At 44.1% G+C, this 9,240-nt stretch overlaps 1 protein-coding gene across 1 annotated transcript; it reads left to right on the top strand.

Moving 5' to 3' along the window:
• The first annotated feature begins 403 nt into the window (after positions 1-403).
• Klf14 (Kruppel like factor 14) lies at positions 404-3,400 on the top strand. The gene has a single exon (XM_031380798.1). It carries the CDS (start codon positions 714-716, stop codon positions 1,689-1,691), a length of 978 nt encoding a protein of 325 aa, XP_031236658.1. The 5' UTR covers positions 404-713; the 3' UTR covers positions 1,692-3,400.
• Positions 3,401-9,240: the final 5,840 nt, after the last annotated feature.

Raw genomic sequence — 9,240 nt, 5'->3', positions numbered from 1 at the left:
CTATTAATTAATGGCTACGCGGTGATCTATTGGCGACACGGCTGCCGATCCTGCATTAACAGCCGAACTGCTAAATGAGAAAACTTTGTTTCGCCCCCGTTTTCTTTTGGATGAAGACTTGGGGCTATTTTCCATTTGAGCTGTGAGCGGTGGACGCGAGTCAAACGCAATCGCAGCCCACTTCGCCAGCGATCGTTTGCGAAGCGAAAGACAAGTCAGGTATTAGCGCCGCTTTTTTTTTTTTTTCGCCGCTCCCTCCTCCCCCTTAAAGGGAAAAAAAAAGTTTCTAGGACTCTGCCGGACACCCAGCTGGCCAGCAACCAGGGGCGAGGGGGGCGAGGCCGGCAGGCAGCCCAGAAGTTGTGATCCGGGACTTGCGCGCATTGAAATTACCTGGCTCGCCAGCAGCGGAGAGAAAGCGCAGACAAGATAATTTCTCAGGCTGCTGGGAATGCCTTAGCCCGCGCGGCAGCGCGATCCAGGGGTGTCCTCGGGCCGGGGCGGGTCCCCGCCACCCCCGCAGGCTTCAGTGCGTCAGGGCGCGTCAGGCAGGGCGGGCTCGGCTCCGGCAGCAGCGGCTGCGGGCGGCGAGCGGCGCGCACCGGCTTCCAGCTCGTCCGGCTCCAAGCGGCGGGACGGACGCTCCCGGGGACTCTCCGGCCCGCGGCTGGCCGCGCTCGGACGGCGCTCGCCCGCAACCGGGCGCCGCCAGCATGTCGGCCGCCGTGGCTTGCCTGGACTACTTCGCTGCGGAGTGCCTGGTGTCTATGTCCACCCGCGCCGTGCTGCACCGGCGCGCAACGGACCCCGAAGGCGCGAGCGCAGCGGCTGTCTCCGAGGTGGGTGCCGTGTCTCGGGAGTCGGCGGGGAAGGGTACCGGGTCACGGGGGGTGCTGTGGATACCCCCGGTCCTCCAGGTCCCCGCCCCGAGCCCCGGAGAAGGCGAGGGCGCGCCCCACCTGCTGGCTGCGAGCGCTTTGGCTGATTTGAGCTGTGGCGCCCGGGAAGGATCCAGGGAGGACTCCGAAGAAGCTCCGTGTGCCTCAACTAGCTGCTTCGAGCCGACCTGGTGCTCTAGCCCTCCTGGGGGCCCCGAGCCTACCCGGGCCTTCGTAGAGGATGAGCTCTCTGACGCCGAGAGCTCCTGCAGCGATTCTGCTATCCTGGATGCACCTGAGGCCCCAGAGGAGCCAGATGACAGCGGAGAAGTGCCCGAGGGGCCCTCAGGGGCCCGCCCTGCGGCAGCAGCGGGTCCGACGTACCGCAGAAGGCAGATTACACCCGCATCCAAGCGACACCAGTGCTCCTTCCATGGCTGCAACAAGGCCTATTACAAGTCGTCGCACCTCAAGTCACACCAGCGCACGCACACGGGGGAACGCCCCTTCTCATGTGATTGGCTCGACTGCGACAAGAAGTTTACGCGTTCTGACGAGCTGGCCCGCCACTACAGGACGCACACCGGTGAAAAGCGCTTCTCCTGCCCGCTGTGCCCCAAGCAGTTCTCCCGGAGCGACCACCTGACCAAGCATGCCCGTCGTCATCCAACTTACCATCCCGACATGATCGAGTACCGGGGTCGTCGTCGCACTCCCCGCCCTGAGCCACCACCCCCAGCCATGGTGGAAAGCTCTGGCTCCGACTCAGGCTCCTCTTCTGGCCAGGAGACCAGCTTCACTGCTTGCCTGTAGGAGTGTCTTGCTGTCTGTCTATCTTTCCCTCAAGCACAACTCCCACCCCCGCCGCTCCCCCGCCCCCAGGCCGTTGTCCTTGCCTTCTCTATGTCCATTCCTATTTTCCAGGGTCATTAGACCAAGGCACAGACTGGTTGCTCCGCACTGGGGATGGGTCCAGACTAACTTGTCGGACTCTGGAGAGGGACTGGGAGCCAGAAGATGGCCGGAAGTCTTGCAACACGAACATCTTCTGAAATGAACGGTGTCTTTAAAACAGCCTGCAGGAACCAGTGAGAAGGGATGAACTCTCCAGCGTACTGAAGATTCTTCCCTCCATGGCACCAGAGATGTAAAACTGAATTCTGAGATGTTTGAGGATTTCCCAGTCCCAAATGACTCTGGTGTCTCACCCATTGGCCAGGGCGGACTTGGAGAGGGTGTCCAGGATGGCAGTCTTGGAAATATCCAGACTTGGATGAAGAGAGGCCTTTGGAAACAGAAAATATTTCTATTTCTGTAAACAACAATGTTTACTAATTTATTTTCAGTATCTTGTAAACAAAAATTTCAGGTTGATGGGAAGCTAATGTCTTTGACTCTCCCAATTGCCCCAGCTACCTCTGCTTTGTGGATGTATGGCTGGGAGATGCTTTTTGGTGCCTGGGGAGTGGTATGAGTCTGCTTGCAGTTCCTATAGCATAATTTGGAACCCCGCGCTTGCATTGTAACCATTTTTGTTTTTTAAAATTCCTTCTCAGGGGTGGTAACTTTCTGGCTCACGATTACGGAGAGATTGGTTAAGTAATTTGGAAACAGCCATAATGGCACAAGAGAGAAAAGGCTGGTCTGAAATAGTTTCTCCTTCACGTAGAAGGCACACCCAAGTAATTTTTGAGTGGGACAGGTACAAAACAGCACTTTTCACAACCACTGTTAGCTGTTCCACTGAACGGGAGAGATGAAGTTCCTGCTGCCCCACCCAAAGGAATCTTAAGGGTAGGAGAGTCTATTCAGCTCTTAGTGGCTGAATAGGGCTTAATTTCTGTGGAGGTCTGCACATTGTTTTTTCTGTTACAGGTGAATTGGTGGTTGAGGGGGAGAAGTGAGAGATTTGGTTTATTTTAGAGAGCTGCTGTCTTGGATTTGGGGTGGGAGCAGCTAGACAATAGCTGTTATCAAATAGAAGCACCTTTCTCTAACATCAGAATCTTAAGTTAGAACCTCAGGGCCCTTCTGCCCCCTTGAAGGAATAAGACATCAGAAGTATTCTTCTGTTGTGTGTCCCAGCTACTGTGGATTGAAATCACTGATGTTTGTGTGCGTGTGTGTGTACGTATACGTGTGTGTTTCTTTCATTAAATATGAGGCTAAAAGGCCTCTTCCTAACCCAGTGAGGCCCCCTATGATCCCCTCCTGCGTATCTTATACCACCCATCAATCACACTTGTAAAGGGTGTTGTGATCTCATGGAGTTGTAAGAGGCACTTGAGTAAGCAAATTGCTTTCCCCTGTTTTATAGATTAAAACGCTGATGCTTAAATTATCTTAAAAGTTATATGCTAAGTTTCTGCCAAGAGCTACAAGTAAAAGTAAAGGGTATTGAGTTTTAAAAGGTGTTCCTTCGTGCTTGTGTTCCCATGTTCTCACCCTACCTCCCTATCACTGTGATCCCCAGACATCCCGTTTTCTGCTGCTGCTATAAATCTTTAAATGCTGAGAACTTACCTGAGTCTTTTGGCTTGTGTATTTTATTAACAAGACCCTTTTCTTAACAGGCTAAGTCCATTTCATGTGCACACCCTGCAGTCTTGGGTGAGAATGGTTCTTCAGCATCCTGGGAGAGACTTTTCTTTGGGGCTGAGAGACTCTTGATGTCCTTTATCTTCTGTTTCTGGTCCTGGGCATTCAGCTATCCTGGAGAGAATAAATGATTACAAGTAGAGCATTGGGATGCTACTGGTTTCTCATAAGCTATGTGAGAGAGGGATCTTTAGATTGGCCCAGGGAGGCCTGTAGTCCTCAGGAAGGTCAGTGGTTTACAGTGAGGGCAGGAAGAACAGGATTGCCCTTGAATTACACATAGGAAGATGAGATCTCTAACCTGTTTTTTTTTTTTTTCCTTAATTAGGAGGTCTCTCTCCTTTTACTTGTCTGTTTCCTCATGTGAGGCTAAATTGTTTGGGTACTCTAAAGCCCACTGAGGTAAGGATTTCTCTTTGCCCCCTTCAGTAGAAGATCCACTATTGGGTAACTAAACTAAGGAAGCTAACAAGAACCTCTATTAAGTATTCAGGAGTTAAGTTTTTTTTTTTTAAAAAAAAAAAACACTTAGATTTCCAACTGAAAAATAACTTTTCATTTTCAAAAGTTAAGATGTCTGCAGTTAAGTTCCACCTTGGGGGCTGTTGTTTGGGAATGCCCTCTGAGACACTACCACCACCAGGTCTTATGAAGAGTGCTGAGCCAAGAGACACTCAGAACTCTACAGTGGACAGATGAAAGAAGCAAGATTTTTTTTTTTAATGGTCTTTCTTGGTCTGAGTATTATTCTTTGCACTCGAGCAGTTTGAGAGAAATGTTGATTAGTGAGATGCCTTAGATGAACATTTTGAGTCCCTTGGAATTTCTTCTCCTAGTTTTTTTGTTAAGTAGATCAGGCTCAGTGAGGAAATGTGTCTGGGTGTTAGCTGGGTTTGGACTGAGCCTCTGTGGCCTTATGCCACCCTCATTTTCTCAGATCTGATACAGGAATGATCAAGTAACAGAATCTAATAATAGACGTCTTTTTTTTTTTTAAACTTTCAGAGACCTACCAAGCTCTGCCTCCTGAGTGTTGGAATTAATTCCTGTACCACTACACAAAATCAAAACAATTTTTTAAGTTTGAAAAAAATTTCTTAGCTACAATAAATTTATTTTTACTCATTTTTTTAAACACCAAGGAGGTTAGAAGTTTGTCACATATTTCTTTTCTTTTCTTTTCTCTTCTTTTAAGACGTCTTCTTGAAACCTGGGTTGGAAGCTAGGGATTAATTCCAGGCCTGACCTTGAATGTATTCCCTATCTTCACCTCCCTTAGAGGAGGTGAAGGGTGCCGACTAACCCCACTTATGGAGGCAATGGTCTGTTTTATGTCCCCACTACTCTGTTCTTTTTTCAAACAAGGAGTCATTTTGGGAATATCTCCCTCTGCCCTGTCTACCTCTCACTTCTCCCATTAGAAAAAGATTGCATTCTTTAACTGGGACATAAGGAATTGGGTCATTGCACACATGTCCTACACCCCTGTCTCTTCTGCAACTCCCCAGCTTTGGTGTGCAGACACACAACTCAGCTCCTACTTTCACGAGGTCATTACACTTGGCTGAGACCCAGGTCTGCCTTCCAGAGGCAGGTCTGAAGAGCATCTCAACTGCCTTGCAGACGTCACCGTCCGTGCTGCTGTCCAGGGAAGTGGGTTTGGGGGCTTTTTTGGTTTGTTTGTTTTTTATTTATTTATTTATTTTTATATCTTCCTTTGGCTGGGTCAGCACAAGTCTAAGGATTGGGTGATGTTGTGGAGACAGCGAAAGTCCCTCTTTGATTGTGATATAGCTTTACCAGCGAAGTACTAACATTTTGATTTTTTTTTTTTTTTTTTTTTTTTTTTTTTTTTTTTTTTTTTGGTTTTTTTCGAGACAGGGTTTCTCTGTATAGCCCTGGCTGTCCTGGAACTCACTCTGTAGACCAGGCTGGCCTCGAACTCAGAAATCCGCCTGCCTCTGCCTCCCAAGTGCTGGGATTAAAGGCGTGCGCCACCACCGCCCGGCAACATTTTGATTTTTAATTCTGTTTCTATTACTCATTTGGCTGAAAACATAGAGGGGACATATATATATACATATATATATATACATACATATATGTGTGTGTATGTATATATATAATATTAATTCCTCCTTTAATTCCTAACATATTTAAATGTGTATTTGGCATTAAATATTGATTAGGAGCCATGACTGGAGGTAAGGGTTTGTAATCAGATGTCTATGTGCTAGGACAGCTTTAATGCCTTAGTTAACTTGAGTCTTGCAGTTCTTTGAGTTTTTCAAGTCTAAACAGCTATGCTATTAATCACTTACCTTTAAATCATTACTTTTGAGAGACATTGGAGGTTAAGGTTTTTAAGAATGGGCTACATAAGAGACTGACTAGTTTTGATTCTCATAGATACGTTTGAGACAAGCTTGCTGCAGAAAGGGAATGCATTATACAATTGAATGGGTTTTTTTCCTGCCTTTATCTCTAATCCCCATGGGAAGTGGTAAGTTGAGGTTGCAAGTCCCACCTGTACTTTAGAACACAAACTTGCAATGCCCTTGACCCAAAATTGTGCTAGAGACTATCACGAAGCATTAGATTCACTTTCCAAACTTGATTCTTCTTGATCGTGATCTGAATTGCATCTTTACATAGAGTTAAAGAAAGACTGTTGGGAGGGACTGTGTTCTTTTCTTCGTGTGGAGTAGGTAAACCTTCTGTTTGTGTTTCCAGTTGGTGCTAGATTGGTTGACTTAGTAATCCCCAGATGGAACCTCAGGGACCTACTCAGTTGGAATCTCTGTGTTCAACCACAGAGGAATGATGGATTTTATCATAAGCACATAAAGAAGAATGGAGTGAGCATTGAAGGGAGTTTGAGTCAGAAAGAAGCAACGTCATTATAATCCCAATGGCAGAAAAGATATTTTAAAGGGTTGTGTCCAGATACTTCTGCCTCTACAATCGCATATGCATTTAGACACTAAATTAAAAAAATAAGCAGCGAGTTAATGAGAAATAAATGGAGGTGGTTGATCTAGCTAGCAGAAATAGATTTATTGACAAGAAAAATGTGATTATGGGTAGTAGTACTGATATAAAAGAAAGTAAAATTTAGAGATAATAAATCTTAAAGACAAGATATAAAAGAGGGTGGCACTGTAGTCATTACTAAATTAGAGGAAGTGATTGGAAAGAATGCTAACAAAAGAAGGAAAACAAGTTTTCAGAGAAATTCCCATCCGCAATGGAGATCTCAGGGTTAGGAAGGTATTAGGAAGCACCTGCCTAAGTCGGCAGGGAAATTGAGGAAAACACACCCTCTTGGCCTTGATATAGGAACATGCGACGGCTCAGAGAGTGAAATGATTAGAGCTTCAAGGGAAAGCAGAGGAAGACAAGACTCAGAAATATGTCCAGGTAATTAATCAGATGAATTGAAATAAGGAAAAGACACTAACATCTTAATACGCTCAAAAGTAAGGATTTATAAAAAGTGAGATGCCAATTTGTGATTTAATTTACAATGAACTAGTACCAAATGCTGATTTCTGAAATTAATAATGAGTATCTATCAAAGGCCTGGGGAGGCAGAGGCAGGTGGATCTCTGACTTCAAGGCCAGCCTGGTCTACAGAGCAAGTCCAGAACAGCAAGGGCTACACACAGAAACTGTGTCTCAAAAAAACCAAACAACATCAGACTATCTACCAAAAGCCCACTGTAAACACCAGACTGAGATGTTGAAAGTTTACATATTGAATCAATAATCAAGCAGATAAGAACATAAAATATATCTAATATATACACACTGCCTTAAAATTTACAATTTTGGAAGTTTAGAAGAAAAATTCTACATAACTAAGATAAAAAAGAGATTAATGAAAATACAGAACTGAACAGGAGCAGAAAGCTTGCTGGAGATGTGAGTAGCATGAGGGAGAGAAATGTAGTCTGTAGCCTGGGACTTTTCTTTGATAAAAGAAAGGCTGGAAGTAAAGGAATTAAAGTTTTTAGCTATGGAAGAAAGAAAAAAAACAATCAAACTCAAAGTAGACAGAGACATGCATGGCAGTTAGAAAGGCAGTTAGTTTGGCCCCAAAGTAGTTTTTAAGAGGTTCTTAAATGTAAGGGAGACCTCTTAGGCAGTGGCTGTGGCTTCCAAGAGCTATTACATATTTACTGTGTGTGTGATTGAAGATTTTGTACAAGCAAAAGGCAGGAAGTGATTATGGGGAAATCCAAAACAATCCTAGTGGGATAATGTTTTTAAAACTTAAAAAAAGAAATTAGTGAGGCAGAAGACAAAATTAGAATAGACACAATCTTTCAAAAACTAATAAAATCATTTTGTTTAAAACTCAAATATGGATTTAAAATAATTAGCACAGAGACATCATCAGGAAAAAGAAAGACAAAATCACATGGCAGATGAGCAGAATTTTTTTTTTTTGAGACAGGGTTTCTCTGTGTAGTCCTGGCTGTGCTGGAACTCACTCTGTAGACCAGGCTGGCCTCGAACTCAGAAATCCACCTGCCCCTGCCTCCCAAGTGCTGGGATTAAAGGCATGCGCCACCACTGCCTGGCCCAGAATTTTTAATTATAAGAGAATAATACAAATAACTTTGTATCAATTAAAATGCATTTTATAATGTATATATTTTATAAATTTATAATAAGAATATAGAATTGAAATGGTCTAAGACAATATAGAAACTCTGAAATAGTGAAATAGTAAATGAAGGTCTATTCTCCAAAGGCGGTTGTATAGGTAAGTTCTGTAAACCTCCAAAAAATAGATTATGTCGTAGAGGCTGAAGAGCTGCCTCCAGGAATGGCAGAGAACTTCCAGAGAACTGGAGTAGGATTTCAGCACCCACATGGTAGCTTACAGCCATCTGTAACTCCAGTCCTAGAGATCTGATGCCCTTTTCTGGCCTGCATGAACATACACACACACACACACACACACACACACACACACACTACTTCTAACTTGTATAAATTGCTCCAGAATTTATTGCATAGAAAAAGAATTCTGTTTTATACAGTCAGTTCCAATATCAAAATAGACAAAAGATAAGGAGTAAATATATCTATTTAATCTATAAAAACAAGTGTAGGGTTCAGGTGGTGGGAGCACAGCCGGGGTGAAAAAAAAAAAAAAACAAGTGTAAAACTCCTAAACAAAATATTAGAAGTTTGAAGTCAGCCTCAAATGCAAGCAAAACATCCCCATAATCACATGAAGCCCGTATTGTCAACAGAAGATTGATTCAGTAATAATAATATATCACTATAATGAACTGTGGGCTGGAGAGATGGTGCAGCGGTTAAAAGCACTGACTGTTCTTCCAGAGGTCCCGAGTTCAACTCCTAGCAACTACATGGTGGCTCACAACCATCCATAATGGGTTCAATGCTCTCTTATGGTATGTCTGAAGACAGCTACACTGTACTCATATGCATTAAATAAATAAATAAATCTATAAGAAAGAAAAATATAACAAACTGAATAAAGAAAAAATTCAAGTATGTTTTTATATTGCAGCAATCAATCAGAAAACAGACTCAGAGATTCCGTATAGGATAGCAGCAAACAGCATTAATAACCTTTATGGAGACAATTGTAAAACTTTTACTTACTCCAAAAAAATTGGAGTTCTGTGGTGGTGAAATTCAGTAATTCTGGAGAAGTAGCAGTTCTTCCTTCGGATTACCCTAAATCGTTAGTAACATATCAAACCACACCCACATGATCTCC

This window comes from Mastomys coucha, unplaced genomic scaffold (genome assembly GCF_008632895.1).
Source record: "Mastomys coucha isolate ucsf_1 unplaced genomic scaffold, UCSF_Mcou_1 pScaffold20, whole genome shotgun sequence".
NCBI classification, from domain to species: domain Eukaryota; kingdom Metazoa; phylum Chordata; class Mammalia; order Rodentia; family Muridae; genus Mastomys; species Mastomys coucha.
The sequence above is the reverse complement of the archived record's forward strand: the minus strand, read 5'-3'. Positions and strand labels throughout refer to the sequence as shown.

Excerpts from the sequence above, each read along its gene's own strand:
- Klf14 (XM_031380798.1), top strand. The coding sequence starts at position 714 with ATGTCGGCCGCCGTGGCTTGCCTGGACTACTTCGCTGCGGAGTGCCTG.